Below are 17,807 nucleotides of genomic sequence, written 5' to 3' on the forward strand. Positions count from 1 at the left end.
GACTTGAAAGCATAAATAGTATCAACACTTTTAACAGTATAACAGTACTAAACAATTCCAATAGATAACATTGGTGTCATTACCTTTTTGTTTGCTCAATTATTGCCTCCGTAAATAAAACTTCGGCATTTATCACATCCAAAGAATCTGTTTGGGCGACGAAAAACGTTGAAATTTTTCCACTTGTATCGCTAGCAACGGCATTAGACTTGTGTTTTTTTGTCCCAACGTGGTCTTTTACATCGCTAATTCCTCCGTGTCCGATCGAAAAATCTTGTCTGCACAAGGTGCAATTCGCGTAGTTTTCACCCTTTTTGGAACGGATAATTATTCCCGGATAGGCTTTTGAATATTCTTCACGGAATGACTGCAGTTTTCTTTTCGGTTTAAGACTCGTTTGCGATTTTTCTCCGGCTGATTCCATGATCGTTCGCTCGTTTGGAAACAATGGCAACTGGTGCCTCGTGCTTGGCAGCGGTGCTATAAATAGCCTCGCGCATGGCATTCGGAATGGCTCGATAGGAAGTTACGGGAAGCAGTGTCGATTGTCATTGTTGTTACGCGATTTCGTGAATAAAACTTAAAAAAAAAAAAAAATTTTTAATTAATGAAAAACCGTATTTTTTATCACTGCAACCGTAACCCGGAATAGGTTGATGAAAACCGTACTAATTACGGGAAAACTGGAGTAGTTGGCAGGTAAGCATATGTTTAATGTACCCTAAGATTTTTTAGTTAAAATAAAGCCAATAATGCCATTTTTTGTGGTCCCCTTTATTTAGAAATGTATCGAAATACATTTTGGTACCGGTACAACACTACCTGACACGTTTCCACTGTCACCTGCAGTCTTCTTCAGAAGGGTCACCTGACCACTGTGACGTGTTGCCTGTCAGCTGTTCTTGTAGGCGTGGCCAACCTGTCAAGTCTATCTGGTTGGCAGTCTTCTTCTTCTTCTGTTATGATGTTGGCCTGTTCATGGAATGTTCTCACGACTGACAGTTTGTGTGCTGTGGGATGTTCGGAGGTCCAGAGTAGGTGTCAGTTTTCCATGAACATTAATGTTTTGACTGCCGTCGGTGGAATTTCATGTCCAAAAAAGTGATGGTCCTGTTCATTTCCAGTCTTGTCAATACACTGGTAGACTTGACAGGTCTGCCTGGTTGGCCACGCCTAAAAGAACAGCTGATAGGCAACACGTCACAGTTCTGACCAAGTCTGCAGATGACAGTCGAAACGTGTCAGGTAAAAATTCCATCTGATATACCAGGTACCGGGATTTGGTTCCGTATGGGTTGAAAAGTGAATAGTGCCCATCCCTGCGCCACTTACGTGTTGCTTGATGAGGTAACTGTCAGCCGCCTCCGCTTTCAGCTGCTCGATCTTCTCCTCCTGCTGCTTGGCCTCCTTTTTATACGAGACCTCCTCTTTGATCAGCCTGCACACAGGACACACCCTTGATGTATAGTACAGGCCAAAAGTTTGGACACACCTTCTCATTCAATGCGTGTTCATTATTTCCATGACTATTTACATTGTAGATTGTCACATAAAAACTATGAATGAACACATGTGGAGTTATGTACTTCACAAAAAAAGGTGAAATAACTGAAAACATGTTATATACTCTAGTTTCTTCAAAATAGCCACCCTTTGCTCTGATTACTGCTTTGCATACTCTTGGCATTCTCTCCATGAGCTTCAAGCACACCTGTAAAGGGTGGCTATTTTGAAGAAACTAGAATAAAAAACATGTTTGAAAATGTATATATATATATATATATATATATATATATATAGCTAGAATTCACTGAAATTCAAGTATTTATTTTATTTATACCTGTATGTAATACATGTATATATTACATACATATATATATATATATATATATATTACATACAGGTATAAATAAAATAAATACTTGAATTTCAATGTGTGTATATATATATATATATATATATATATATATATATATATATATATATATATATATATATATATATATATATATATATATATAAAAGAAATACTTGAATGTCAGTGAATTCTAGCTATAAAAATATACTCCCCTTAAGCCCCCCCCCCCCCAATCTCCCGAATTCGGAGGTCTCAAGGTTGGCAAGTATGGCCCCAAGACACATTTTTTTCTCTAAATTTGCCCCCCCCGAATCAAAATAATTGTCCTGGCCTGATGTAAATAGTCTTGAAAATAAAGAAAACGCATTGAATGACTGTACTGTACAAACATAAAACGTTCTATTGATACCGCTAAAGTCAGCATTGTGGCATTCGTAAACGCAGAGGTGATCGAGCTGTGAACTTTGACCCCCATTCCGTGTGCAGTCTCCAACCCTTTTTTCTGCATTGAGGAGCATCTCGAAGCTCAGCGCACACAATTAATTGATCATCAATTTAGCCCTTAATTTGGAGCAAGTCAGCTGGTAAATGGGCCTCTTTTCCTTGATTGTTAGTGAAAATGGTCTTGAGCACATTGATCTATTTTGATTATTTATCAATTACGGGCCAAATGGAGGTAAATCTATTAAACACATGCCCGCCCTGATTGGAATAATGGACTTGGAAAATATGGCCGCTGATAATGATTCCCAACTAATGGTCTTTTTCCGTCGGAGTGACAACACAAATTTCTTTCTTTCCCCTCCTTCATGAAATCAGCAGCGAGTGATTCGCCATTAATCAGTCACATTAGCGGCGAGGCTTCCCCGCCGTGTTGCGCCGCTCCTCGCATTGCCGCGCTGGCCGGCGCCACTCTGTCATATTTTACGTCAATTACGCCTCATCCTGACACCGCTTCCGTCAGGGCGCGTCACAACAGGCGACCTGTTTGGAGCGCACACACACACAAAAAGATGGCGGAAAGAAAGCTTGAATAATTTGAATACAACTGAAGGACAGTCTAATAACAAAATGTCCATTCCTGCCCCCTTTTTCCAGCGCTGATGTTAATTTCTTATTTCCCACAGAGTTGGAGAGCCGGGGTCGCGGCTGCTTTTAAATAGACCTGCCACCTCCGGCTTAATGGAAAAGGCAGTTCGCTGGAAAATAGGAAAGGGGGGGAAAAAAAAGGGAATTAAAGCCGGCCGACGCCACCTAGTCAGCCGCCTTCTCCCGCACTGTATTTTTGAGGCGGCGTGTCGCCGAATGACAAAGGCAAATTACTCTTGTCATTTGATTAAGGCCATCCGCATCGCCGGGGCGGCGAGCGCCGAGCAGAATAGGCCCCGGGCTTTGCCGCCGAATCAAAGGAAAGACGGGAGCGCTGCTGAGGGGACGTGGTGACAGAGCACACTTGTAACAACTTTTCAACAGCGGGAAGGTCGTACAATTCGGAGAAAACGGACAAAAACACGGCTCAAAAGTCGGACAAAAACATGGAGGATGAAGAATGACGGTAACGGTATCATAACACCGCGATATTTCGGTATCAAAATGATTACAATGATACTGTGACGTGATATGGCAGGGCTGGACGATTATGGCATGAATAATAATCACATTTTTTTTTTTATTGATATTGTAATTAGAGATGTCCGATAATATCGGACTGCTGATATTATCGGCCGATAAATGCTTTAAAATGTAATCGGTTTCAAAAAGTAAAATGTATGACTTTTTAAAACGTAGGGAGAAGTACAGAGCGCCAATAAACCTTAAAGGCACTGCCTTTGCGTGCCGGCCCAATCACATAATGTCTACGGCTTTTCACACACTCAAGTGAATGCAATTCATACTTGGTCAACAGCCATACAGGTCACACTGAGGGTGGCCGTATAAACAACTATAACACTGTTACAAATATGCGCCACACTGTGAACCCACACCAAACAAGAATGACAAACACATTTCGGGAGACCATCCGCACCGTAACACAATACAAATACCCAGAACCCTTTGCAGCACTAACTCTTCCGGGACGCTACAATATACACCCCCCGCTACCCTGATTTATTTTGGAAAACCTTGTTACATTGTTTAATGCATCCAGCGGGGCATCACAACAAAATTAGGCATAATAATGTGTTCATTCCACGACTGTATATATCGGTTGATATCGGAATCGGTAATTAAGAGTTGGACAATGTCGGGATATCGGCAAAAAAGCCATTATCGGACATCTCTAGTAATAATACACTATAAAAACACAACAACCGTACATTTTACAGTATAAAACTGTGAACCCACACCAAACAAGAATGACAAACACATTTGGGGAGAACATCCGCATCGTAACACAACATAAACACAACAGAACAAATACCCAGAACCCCTTGCAGCACTAACTCTTCCGGGACGCTACAATATACACCCCCCGCTACTCCCTACCTCAACCCCGCCCACCTCAACCTCCTCATGCTCTCTCAGGGAGAGCATGTCCTAAATTCCAAGCTGCTGTTTTGAGGCATGTTAAAAAAAATAATGCACTTTGTGACTTCAATAATAAATATGGCAGTGCCATGTTGTCATTTTTTTCCCCATAACTTGAGTTGATTTATTTTGGAAAACCTTGTTACATTGTTTAATGCATGCAGCGGGGCATCGCAACAAAATTAGGCATAATAATGTGTTAATTCCACGACCGTTTATATCGGTATTGGTTGATATCGGAATCGGTAATTAAGAGTTGGACAATATCGGAATATCGGCTATCTGCAAAAAACCCATTATCGGACATCTCTAATTGTAATCAACATTCTTTATACGATCATTTATTCATTTTAAAACATGAGTATTTATTGTAGGGATGTCCCGATCCGATATTTGGATCGGATCAGCCGCCGATATTTGCAAAAAAATGCGTATCGGCAAGGCATGGGAAAATGCCGATCCAGATCCAGTTAAAAAAAAAAACTCCGCTCCGTGTTTTCCAACGCACCGATTTAAATAATACATTCCACTTTTCTGCTCCTCCCTAATTTCCGTTCCGCATTTTCCAGCACACCTTCAACACATCCACAGGTCTGTGGATTCTCACGCAGTTGCTTTTAGCTGCTGGCATTACACGAAAGGCTCTTCTCACTCTTTCCTGTGTCTCCCTCTCACAGACAGCGAGCGCACCTTCTTACACACGTCACATACTGTCACGTCATACGTCACATACTGTCACGTCATACGTCACATACGTATACGTCCTCCCCGAGCAGAGAGGTAGCAGCATGGCTAACGTTAGCTGTGATGCTAGCGCAGCCGTGTGACCAACGTTCCCTATAAGGTGCGCGCTTGTGCAATTGCGCACTGCTCAAGCGTCCTCTGCGCATAGCAATTATATGCCACGCACAAAATCAAATAAAAAAATAAGCGCATAACAATTTTCGACACACGGACACGACAGAGAAAACAGTTTTCGTCATCATTGTTCAAATATTGTGACGTCTGTCGAGACGCTTATCTCCATTCGGGGCCACACGTCCACACCATCAAAATGCCGAGGCAAAAATGTCCACATCAATACCGTATGAAAAAATTAGTGATTTTTTTTAGTTGTGATTTCCTTCTCTGCACGAAAGTTTAAAAGTAGCATATATTAATGCAGTATGAAGAAGAATGTTTTAATGTAGACATGCAAGCCTTGAAAGAAAATGTTGAAAATCAAGACTACATTTCCTGCAAATGGGTGCATTTCTACCCTATATTTTAACTTTAGATTTATTCTCATATCAAACTCTTTTGGATGTCTTTTTGACACTAACCCTCCACACCCTGGATTATAAATAATGTAAATAATTCAATGTGATTATCTTGTGTGATGACTGTATTATGATGATAGTATATATCTGATAGTATATATCTGTATCATGAATCAATTTAAGTGGACCCCGACTTAAACAAGTTGAAAAACTTATTGGGGTGTTACCATTTAGTGGTCAATTGTACGGAATATGTACTTCACTGTGCAACCTACTAATAAAAGTCTCAATCAATCAATCAAAACACATAGAATCATCATACTGCTGTGATTATATGCATCAAGTGTTCATTCAAGGCTGAGGCAAAATATCGAGATATATATCGTGTATCGCAATATGGCCTTAAAATATCGCAATATTAAAAAAAGGCCATATCGCCCAGCCCTAGTTCAATGATGCCATTTCTGTTTGTCATGTATAATTTTGTCTATTTTGTGTTTATCCTTGAATAAACAGGTCAGTTTCTTGTTACCAACCATTGTGTATAATTCAAACTCCCCTAATTCAGCTGGCTAGTTGTTATCAAGAGTACTAAAACCCTTTTCAACATGATTCTGACAACTAAGTAGGCTAAATAACTTTAAACTTTAATACATGCTCGGATAGGCCAGTATCGGTATCGGTCAGTATCGGTATCGGATCGGAAGTGCAAAAACAATATCGGTATCGGATCGGAAGTGCAAAAACCTGGATCGGGACATCCCTAGTAGGGTCAGTGTTAGTCAGTTCTCTGATTATTTTAAACTGTTTCAGAATACATTATTAAAAGGCTATTTTTAACATTTTAAAAACAAAATTCAAAGATTATTTCATTAATTTTTACGAAGTGGAGAATCAGCGCGCGATAACAGTTTTTATGCGCTTGGATTTTTGCCATTAATGTGACGCCATAGATTTGCCTGAGAAGCCGGACAGAACAAAAAAATAAAAAAATAAATAAAATAAAAACCTTTATTAAGCAAAAATATGATTTATTTGATTACTCTATTAATCGATCGATATATTCAACAGAATACTCTATTACTGGGGACGGCGTGGCGCAGTGGAAGAGTGGCTGTGCGCGACCCGAGGGTCCCTGGTTCAATCCCCACCTAGTACCAACCTCGTCATGTCCGTTGTGTCCTGAGCAAGACACTTCACCCTTGCTCCTGATGGGTGCTGGTAGCGCCTTGCATGGCAGCTCCCTCCATCAGTGTGTGAATGTGTGTGTGAATGGGTAAATGTGGAAGTAGTGTCAAAGCGCTTTGAGTACCTTGAAGGTAGAAAAGCGCTATACAAGTACAACCCATTTATCATTTATTTATCATTTACTAAAATATTCTATAGCTGCCACTCTAGGTCAAACTTTTCCACAGAAATTGGCCAAAAATGATCGGTGGGCGATTGATTCAAACACCATTAATTGCATCTTTTCTCGACGCAAAGTACATGACGTCGACTAAGTCCACAACTCACCCCAGCCCGAGTTCTATTTCCAAAATGGTCCCTGAAAAGACCCCGTTGAACCTTAATGGTTCTCCTCCATTGACCTGAGATGCAACACAAACAGCGTTTGAAGAATTATACTATTATAATAGCTTTTCCCCCCGACACTACGGACAAACTATGACATTGCGCTTCCTTGCCACCATCATTACCACCTCAGGGAGCATGCATTAATAACCTGACCCTCATCAAATCACAATCAATACTACATTACGCAGACGCCATCGGCAGGCGGCAGGTAGGGAGGAGAACCTAATCGAAGAGAGCCACCTTGCTACGAGCTCCTTTTAAAAATATCTGCACCAAGTTCCATTAGGAGCTTGGGAGGACACTGGAATATCTTTGTAGAGCTGCAAATAAACATGCATCCTTCACAAATATAACTGCGTACATAAGGAATTTGGACTGGATTTAACCTTTTACACAGAAAAACTACTTCTACCTGCGCGCCGTTACGTACACTGCACACTAAAGATAGACCGCTTCAGAGTGAAGCTAAAATGCACTAAAACCTTTAAAGGAGAACCTAAACTTTTGAACGTTGTAGTACTTTTTGCACAACTTGTTGCCAAAAGTGGTACATGGGCTCCATCTGGTGGTACGCCAAATAATCAATTAATTAAATATTCAAGTGACCAAAAATATTAAATATACCTGTTTTTAATTAATATTTTGGTCTACTACACTACTGTATTTTAATGTTGTCATTATGGTGGTACTTAATGAATACTTAGGTCTACTACACTACTGTATTTTAATGTTGTCATTATGGTGGTACGTAATGCATACTTAGGTCTACTACACTACTGTATTTTAATGTTGTCATTATGGTGGTACTTAATGCATACTTAGATCTACTACACTACTGTATTTTAATGTTGTCATTATGGTGGTACTTGATGAATACTTAGGTCTACTACACTACTATATTTTAATGTTGTCGTTATGGTGGTACTTAATGAATACTTAGGTCTACTACACTACTGTATTTTAATGTTGTCGTTATGGTGGTACTTAATGAATACTTAGGTCTACTACACTACTATATTTTAATGTTGTCGTTATGGTGGTACTTAATGAATACTTAGGTCTACTACACTACTGTATTTTAATGTTGTCATTATGGTGGTACTTGATGAATACTTAGGTCTACGACACTACTGTATTTTAATATTGTCATTATGGTGGTACTTAATGAATACTTAGGTCTACTACACTACTGTATTTTAATGTTGTCATTGCGGTGGTACTTAATTATTGTTTAGGTTCACTATGCTACTGTATTTTAGTGTTGGTCATTAATGTCTATAGAGCCACGTGTTTTTGAGGTGGTACTTTGTGAAAAAATTAAGAACCACTCTTCTATTGTATTTATTATCTATTACTATTAAATTATACTATTTATAAACTATTCTATTTTAATGATTACATACATACTGTAATTCTTGTGGTACTCATTCAGCAAAATCTGGGACCTTGTTTACTACATTTTGTGCCTTTCATTACAATCAAGTTCCGTGGATTATGTCCAAATAGAGACCGCATGATGAAGAGGAACGTTTGAATAGGACTGGGCGATACCAATGTCAAAATCCATAGCGATAGACACGTAATCTATAACAAAAAAAAAAAAATGCACTCGATAAAACGTGATACTTTTTTTCCTTTATGTTGGAAGAAAGCGGAAGTTGCAAAGGTTGGTTGCATGAACAAAGGCACTGTCTGGTAACCGAGCAACGCAGGAAGTGATCACTGGTCAGTGAGAGTGACACGCTAACAGCCAATCAGGTAACAGAATCAATTATCACCTCAACATATATGGCAGTTATTTGGATTTTTTTTTTTAAACGGACCATAGTCAGACCAATGTGGTCTGTAGATGATGCGAGGTGCTCGTCCCCAACGAGACCGGTAATCCCACACGCCCTTCGTCGCGCTCACCCTTTAGAGCACAGCTGCAACTTCCCGGCACTACAGAAAAAAACTTATTCTTGTGTTACTATGTTTACATTGTCACACTATTTCCTTACAATTTATTAAACAGTGCTTACACATTCCTTATTTTTTAACCCTATTTGTACGAGGTTATCGTTAAGTGATCAATGTGAATTCGGTTACATTGATTGTTTACTTTCAGCCTTGATAACTGGGGGGATTAAAATCAGAGGAAGGTTACAATAAAAATAAAAATGTTTATATTAAAAAAAAAAAAAATCTTCATATTGTTATTTTCAATAGGTCATAAAAACATGAATAATTATCAATATCGCCCGATTTAAATCCTTATGTTGCGATACAGTTTTCAGCCATATCCCCACCCACTCAGTTCCTTGTTTAAGACAAAAGTTGCGCAAAAAAGTACCATAGCAGTTGGACAAACCTTTAGGGAGGATCTAATCAAGTTCACCTGTAAAAGTTTAGCTTCAACCTGAATTTTCCCATGAAAGCTGAATATCTTTAACTTATTTTTAAGTAGTGTTTGTCCACAGAACACATTTAAATGTATATCAATTTTCATATTCAACCTCGAAAGGGACAAGCGGTAGGAAACGGATGGATGGATGGAATTTAAGTCAGCCAAATCGGTGCATATGGAAAAAATCTATATAATAAATTACAGAATAACTTAAGTAAATAGGGACAGAGCCTTTTAGGGCGTATGGTTATAAAAGTTAAACCATACTTGCCAACCTTGAGACCTCCGATTTCAGGAGGTGGGGGCGTGGTCGGGGGTGGGGCGTGGCGTGGTCAGGGACGTGGTCGGGGGTGGGGCGGGGCGTGGTTAAGAGGGGAGGAGTATATTGACAGCTAGAATTCACCAAGTCAAGTACTTCATACATACATATATACATATATATATATATATATATATATATATATATCTACATCCTGAAAATATGCAAACAAAACTGTATTTAGATAATTGATACTTCAAATTTGCATAAATAGATATTAAGGAATATAACATAACTTGGCTTCTGAGATTTTCAAAATGTAATAAATAAAATGCTAAAGTTGTTGATAAACAAGCAATTATTTTAATAATTAAATATGGTCATTTTAAATGAATTATTATGATAATTTAAAATCAATTATTTCAAATATGTTTATTTTAATGTATAATTCTATGGCTGGATGTAATAATAAGTCACGAAAAAATACAAATAAAAATACAATTAATTTTGATGTTTTTAGCAAAATAAAAAAAAATAAAAAATGTATTTAGTTTTTTTTTTTTTTTAATTAATAAATATATTTATTTTTAGGTAAAATAAAGATAATAATACAATTTACTGTATCTCTAGTCTGGATGATTTAGTTCTTGTCACCCTGTTGTCCTCCCGTCATGAAAAAAGGCTGTCCTCACTCAGGTCCGCATGGAGCTGGAGGGGGCGTGGCTTCCAGTTCCGGCTGAAAATCGGGAGATTTTCGGGAGAATATTTGTCCCGGGAGGTTTTCGGGAGAGGCGCTGAATTTCGGGAGTCTCCCGGAAAATTCGGGAGGGTTGGCAAGTATGAGTTAAACCCTGGTAGTTTGACACATAGACATCTTATAAGTAGACGCAGCATTGGCTGCTGTGACGCGAGAAATTCGGCCGCCATCTTGAAGTGGTGATGAGGAGCCGGCGAGCAGCCTAAACTGACAGTTGACAGGTAGAAAACAAAGATGGTGTTCAGCGTTTTCCTGCTCAAATGAGCGGACTGTTGAAAATAGGAATCGGGGGATTACTTTTCATGAGTAAGATTGAACATTAACGTACTATTGGTTGTATTTTGTGAAAAGAATATTATCACAGAGTTGAGAAGGAGCAAATATCTTCAATAGTACTGAAACCGTAGCTGCTAGCAAACAAGAGTATGACCATAATAGAATTGCTTGTCAATGAAATTAATTACATTTAAAAATGTCATACTTGAATAACAGAAAGTTGAAATAAATGATGAAGATGAAGATTGTAAGACAGAATTTGGTGTTATTCTGAATCCAGTGAAACAGATTGGTGGTTTTAGCTGATATAAAAGACTTTCAGGTGTTTATATACCGTATTTTCCGCACTATAAGGCGCACCTAAAAACCACAATTTTTCTCAAAAGCTGACAGTGCGCCTAATAACCCGGTGCGCTTTATTACGATTCATTTTCATAAAGTTTCGGTCTCGCAACTTCGGTAAACAGCCGCCATCTTTTTTCCCGGTAGAACAGGAAGCGCTTCTTCTTCTACGCAAGCAACCGCCAATGAAAGCACTCGCCCCCATAGAACAGGAAGCGCTTCACCCGCCCCCATAGAACAGGAAGCGCTTCACCCGCCCCCGGAAGAAGAAGAAAAAACGCGCGGATATCACCGTACGTTTCATTTCCTGTTTACATCTGTAAAGACCACAAAATGGCTCCTACAAAACGATCCGGTTCATAAAAAGACGCAATCTCTCCATCCGCACACGGATTACTACCGTATTTCACAGCAACTGAACCGCACTGTGGAACGGGAGCACGTACGGTGAATATTCGCTCCACAGGGAATGAGAAGTCATCCTTCACTGTGGTTCTAGCTTGCCATGCTAACTTCCACCCATCCAAAAGAGACCTTTCCAGCCGGCGTCATCATAAAAGCTAACTCGAAGGGATGGATGGATGAAGAAAAGATGAGCGAGTGGTTAAGGGAAGTTTACGCGAAGAGGCCGGGTGGCTTTTTTCACACAGCTCCGAAGGCGAACACACCTTCACTAAGACGGGCAGATAGCGCCGGTCGACATACGCCAACATCTGCCAGTGGATCGTAAATGCCTGGGCAGATAGTTTCGGTCACAACTGTGGTCCGACCTTTCCGGAAGGCAGGATTCACAGAACTGCTGCACAACAACAGCGACACTGACTCCGGTGACTTCGACGAGACGGAACCGGCCATTTTGGATCCCGTATTCGCCCAACTTTTCAATTCGGACACCGAAGACGAAGAATTCGAAGGATTTACGAATGAAGAATAACTTCAGAAGGTGAGCGCTATGTTTATTTTGTGTGTTGTGACATTAACGTTCGAGCAACATTATGTTGCTATTGTTCTACACCATTTTGAATTTTACTATGTTTGTGATTGCACATTTGCGTACATTTTGGGACAGAGTTGTTAGAACGCTGGTTTTCAATATATTATTAAAGTTTGACTGAACTATCTGACTGTTTTTTTGACATTCACTTTAGCGCAGCGTTTTTTTGACATTCACTTTAGCGCAGCGTAGGCGCGGCTTTTAGTCCGGGGCGGCTTTTTGGTGGACAAAATTATGAAATATGTAATTCATAGAAGGTGCGGCTAATAATCCGGTGCGCCTTATAGTGCGGAAAATACGGTATGTTTATGTTGAAGTATTTGGCAGACGCTTTTATCCAAAGCGACATACATAAAAAATACATATAAACAAATCACTGTAAACATGATCATTTAAGGGAAGAATGTAATACAAAATATCAATACAAAGTGTCAAGACAGAATAAACTCTGCTGCTGCAGCAACAGAGATACAGTCTATAGATATATAGATATCTAATATATTCATACATTGTTTATGTAGGATATACGCATGTATATATAACCTAATCATATTGTTTCTTCAATTTAAAAATAGCTGACCGTTTTTTCCCCCTTCTCTGGGATTATATTCCCAGTTTTGATCTCGGACGTCTGGTCACTTATAGCATATAAGAATATTCTATTACTGTTAAGCAAACTATGAATAATAAAACACGCCAAAACATGTGTCCTTTATCATAGCTACACGTATGACAAAAAAAGCGGGTGAAAATCGGTAGTATTCAGTGAGGTAAGATGAATTAAAAGCACTGACAGTTCATTGCTCCTGCCAAATGAATTGCACTGAGTGGAGCGGATCACCACTCCAAGATGGCGGCCCCGCGTCTCGTCAGCGCCAGTAGGCAGTAGCGCTCCATGCTGCGTACCCTGAGAAGATGTCTATGGTTTGACAGCCACATTAATTGTGTGACAGGGCGTGTAGCTTGTCATTAGCCACATAGCAAAACACACAAATAGCAAAGCAAGTCCATCATTTTAAGCATTAAAACTCATATTACACAACAGGTTGTGTCAATTGTTCAGAAACACCGCTGTTAAGTTTCTCCGAACACCGCTTGGTCATTGCGTTAGCCGGCTGGAGGCCTGGCTAAAGCATCGGACTGGCGTTAAGGTAACATGCCGAAAAACTCTCGCACTTGCGGCCTACTCTGTCGCCCAGCCTACCCGTCAAGCTCGGCTAAGCTAACGAGCTAGTTGGCTAACTTCGCCAACAGGCTTGGGGTTTATCGTATACTGCACACGTACCTCTTCAGCACGCCAGTTTTGATCTTAATTTGCCGTATCCTCGGGTCGGTCATGATTCCAGACAGTGGCTTTTATTGCAGATATTAAGCTTTCCTGATGCTAGCTAAGTACAGCCGGTGCCTGTGTGCGTGCAGGTTGGAGGCAGGGAAGACGAGTCGAACGCGGAGCAATCGATATCAGGCGGCGGCTCAGTTGAGTCGATAGCTCGGCACTCCATTGGGAAAACTTCACAAAAACAGGACTGATATTACCCGACTGGCTTCTAAAAGCAAATAATTACACATTTTGTTACGTTTTAAAACGCAATATATAATGTTTTCCCGTGCAATCTGCGTAAAAAAAACAACTTTTAATTGTTTTAATGAAGCGTTAAGAGCATTATGCCTTAAATTCATCATCTTATCAAACTAATTGACAAGGTTCATAGAGCGTTGTACATCTCGTTGTGATTGTATGATGCATGAAAAGAAGAGAGAAAAAAAACAATGTCATAGTAAGTCATATTACTTTAGATGGATTTTAAATCAAAACTATATGTGTACACTATAGTGCTTTGTATTTCACCCGGTATTAATCACAGAATACCATGCACAGCTATCCTCTTCCAAAAGAACGCTAGTAGTGTGTATAGTGACACAAAAACTACAAGCTTTTTGGACCTCTAGGTTTCAGGGGGGAACAAAACATTTCAGAACAACAAAACCAACATGCATGATTCTGAACTACATTTGTTTAATACAAACTATTTAATTCAAACATATATTTCCTCTAAGAATGTGAAAAAGGATGTGATTTATTGCTTGTTATTAAAAAGTAGCAACATGGGATATATATACTGTATATATATATTTTTTAGAGGAAATATATGTTTGGATTAAATAGTTTGTATAGGTTTCCAGCTCTTCAGGGGAGTTTATTGAATAAACTCCCCTGAAGAGCAGGGAAATCTGCGAAACAGGCTTGTAGGGATGAAATAGCCTCTGTGTTTTTTCCTGACCCAATAGGGAAATCTGCAAAAAAAAGGCTTGTAGGGATGAAATAGCCTCTGTGTTTTTTCCTGACCCAATGTATATATATATATATATATATATATATATATATATATATATATATATATATATATATATATATATATATATATATATATATATATATTAGGTCAGGAAAAAACACAGAGGCTATTTCATCCCTACAAGCCTGTTTCGCAGATTTCCCTGCTCTTCAGGGGAGTTTATTCAATAAACTCCCCTGAAGAGCAGGAAACCTATACAAACTATTTAATCCAAACATACTGTATATTTCCTCTAAAAATGTGAAAAAGGATGTGATATATCGCTTGTTATTAAAAAGTAGCAAGATGGGATATATATATATATATATATATATATATATATATATATATATATACACACACACACGTTAGGTCCGGAAAAAACACTGAGGCCATTTCATCCCTACAAGCCTGTTTTGCAGATTTCCCTGCTCTTCGGGGGAGTTTATTGAATAAACTCCCCTGAAGAGCAGGGAAACCTATACACACTATTTAATCTAAACATATATTTCCTTTAAGAATGTGAAAAAGGATGCGATTTATCGTTTGTTAATAAAAAGCAGCAAAATGGGATATATATATATATACATATATATATATATATACATATATATATATATATATATATATATATATATATATATATATATATATATATATATATATATATATATATGTATATATATATATATATATGTATATATATATATATATGTATGTATATATATATATATATATATGTATATATATATATATATGTATATATATATATATATTTAATATATATATATATATATATATATATATATATATATATATATATATGTACACGTTAAGTCAGGAAAAAACACGGAGGCTTGTAGGGATGAAATAGCCTCCGTGTTTTTTCCTGACCTAACGTATATTCCGCTCTACCCCGGTATTGAGCACTGTATAACGGATAAACCACAGTAACCTCGACTATATATATATATATATATATATATATATATATATATATATATATATATATATATATATATATATATATATATATGTATGTGTGGGGAAAAAAATCACAAGACTATTTCATCTCTACAGGCCTGTTTCATGAGGGGGGTACCCTCAATCGTCAGGAGACGACGATTGAGGGTACCCCCCTCATGAAACAGGCCTGTAGAGATGAAATAGTCTTGTGATTTTTTTCCCCACACATACATATATTGCGCTCTACTACGGTATCGAGCACTATTTTTTGGATAACCTTATTAAGACATATATATATATATATATATATATATATATATATATATATATATATATATATATATATATATATATATATATATATATATATATATATATATATATATATATATATATATATATATATATATATATATATATATATATATATATATATGGCGCAGTGGAAGAATGGCCGTGCGCGACCCGAGGGTCCCTGGTTCAATCCCCACCTAGTACCAACCTCGTCATGTCCGTTGTGTCCTGAGCAAGACACTTCACCCTTGCTCCTGATGGGTGCTGGTTAGCGCCTTGCATGGCAGCTCCCTCCATCAGTGTGTGAATGTGTGTGTGAATGGGTAAATGTGGAAGTAGTGTCAAAGCGCTTTGAGTACCTTGAAGGTAGAAAAGCGCTATACAAGTACAACCCATTTATCATTTATTATTATTTATATATATATATATATATATATATATATATATATATATATATATATATATATATATATATATATATATATATATATATATATATATATATACACACACCAAAGTATATTAGGACTGTCAAAGCTAACGCGTTATAACTATAGATTTCAATAACAGCTCTAATTTTTTTAGCGGCCGATTAACGCGAACACTTACTATTTGACCGTAGCGGGGGGAGTTTGGCTGCGGTTCACTTGCTACTGATGAGCCACAAGCGAGCATACACGGATAAAGAAAAGGGCACATTAAGGAAATATCAGGTTCAAAGCCATGGCAAGTTGTTCTCCCTACAAGAAAGGATTATTTTTTGCGGGTGAGAAGAGACAACATCCCTGCGGCAAACGCCTGCTGCGCACGTCGTTAAGAGGTGGGTGACGCTTCACTTCAGATTACGGTGAAGGTGCAGTGATAACATAACATTTAGATTGTTACTCTGACTGTGAGATGACATAAAAGCTCAACAGAAATGAAAGACAGTCGGCAGGATGTAGAAAGGAGACTTTTTTTTATTGCACAACATGTCAAGACACTTTCTCAAACCAATCACACACTTTTCGTGCTTCAAAATAAAAGCGCGGGTTAACTACGTTTAGGGTTTCTCTTTAATGTACGGCTTCATATTAGCCGCCACAACTAACAAAATAAAGTATTTTTAATGTATTGTACCATCCAGAAGAAAACAAAGTCTGACTATCATTTAACTTTTATTGCCAATTTTATGCTAACAACGGTAGTATTTCCTCCATGCACACACGTCTGTCTCCGTGTTTCACTCCTGGACACACAACACTCTCCGCCGACACGGTGTGTTCAAAGACCATGGGAAAAAATGACCATGTATTTCTGGTCATGTCATCCTCGTCCGGACAGAAAGGTGACACGGCAATGCGGCTGAACCAAATGTTGCTTTATTACAATCGAGCGTCATTACACAGGACTGCAGTTCCTGGAGGAGGTCGAGTCAAAAATGAGGCACTCCTAACTTGGAGAAGCCAAACCATCAGTTTTATATTCCTCTTTCCTTTCTCTGGGTGTGTGCTAAGTCAGGACAGCACACCCCGACCATAAAAGGAGATGTTCGTGTGTAAGTGTTGGGAAAACAACCGCTTTAAGTCATAACTTAAATGTTGACGTCGATCTAGACTTGTAGTCTCTTCTCAAGGATAGGGCTATCACTTTTGCATTCCGAAATCCAAATTTGGGCCTCTTTCCTACGCTAAGTGATCCAATCCACCTGCAAATGTCAAACTTAAGGGCCTTATCTTATTATGTGCTCAAACTGAAATACCACTATTTACTTCAACTTGGTGGTTTGCTTTTCTCCAAGATGAATATAAACATTCACCATATGCAAAACATAATATGAGTTAATTAATTCACTTCACACTAACATACACATTAACACCAGCAAGTAGTTACAGTATGAATTAGTTTATTATTCTGTGGACGTACTTTAATATATTTGAGGTATATGCAATTTAAGATGACACTCAAATAATAACACACTTATCTAAAATAAAACA

The 17,807-nt window shown here is 38.3% G+C and overlaps 1 protein-coding gene across 1 annotated transcript in view; it reads right to left on the minus strand.

Annotated features, from left to right (window-relative positions):
* tbca (tubulin cofactor a) overlaps positions 1-13,719 on the minus strand; it is a 31,582-nt gene extending 17,863 nt beyond the window's left edge. Inside the window, exons 1-2 of the mRNA XM_061966017.2 lie at positions 13,521-13,719; positions 1,333-1,438 (exon numbers count right to left, since the gene is read on the minus strand). Of these exons, the coding sequence (XP_061822001.1) occupies positions 1,333-1,438; positions 13,521-13,573 (159 nt within the window). The 5' untranslated portion in view covers positions 13,574-13,719. The remainder of the gene's footprint in view (positions 1-1,332; positions 1,439-13,520) is intronic.
* Positions 13,720-17,807: the final 4,088 nt, after the last annotated feature.

The sequence above is a fragment of the Nerophis lumbriciformis genome, linkage group LG11, assembly GCF_033978685.3.
Source record: "Nerophis lumbriciformis linkage group LG11, RoL_Nlum_v2.1, whole genome shotgun sequence".
Taxonomy (NCBI): Eukaryota; Metazoa; Chordata; class Actinopteri; order Syngnathiformes; family Syngnathidae; genus Nerophis; species Nerophis lumbriciformis.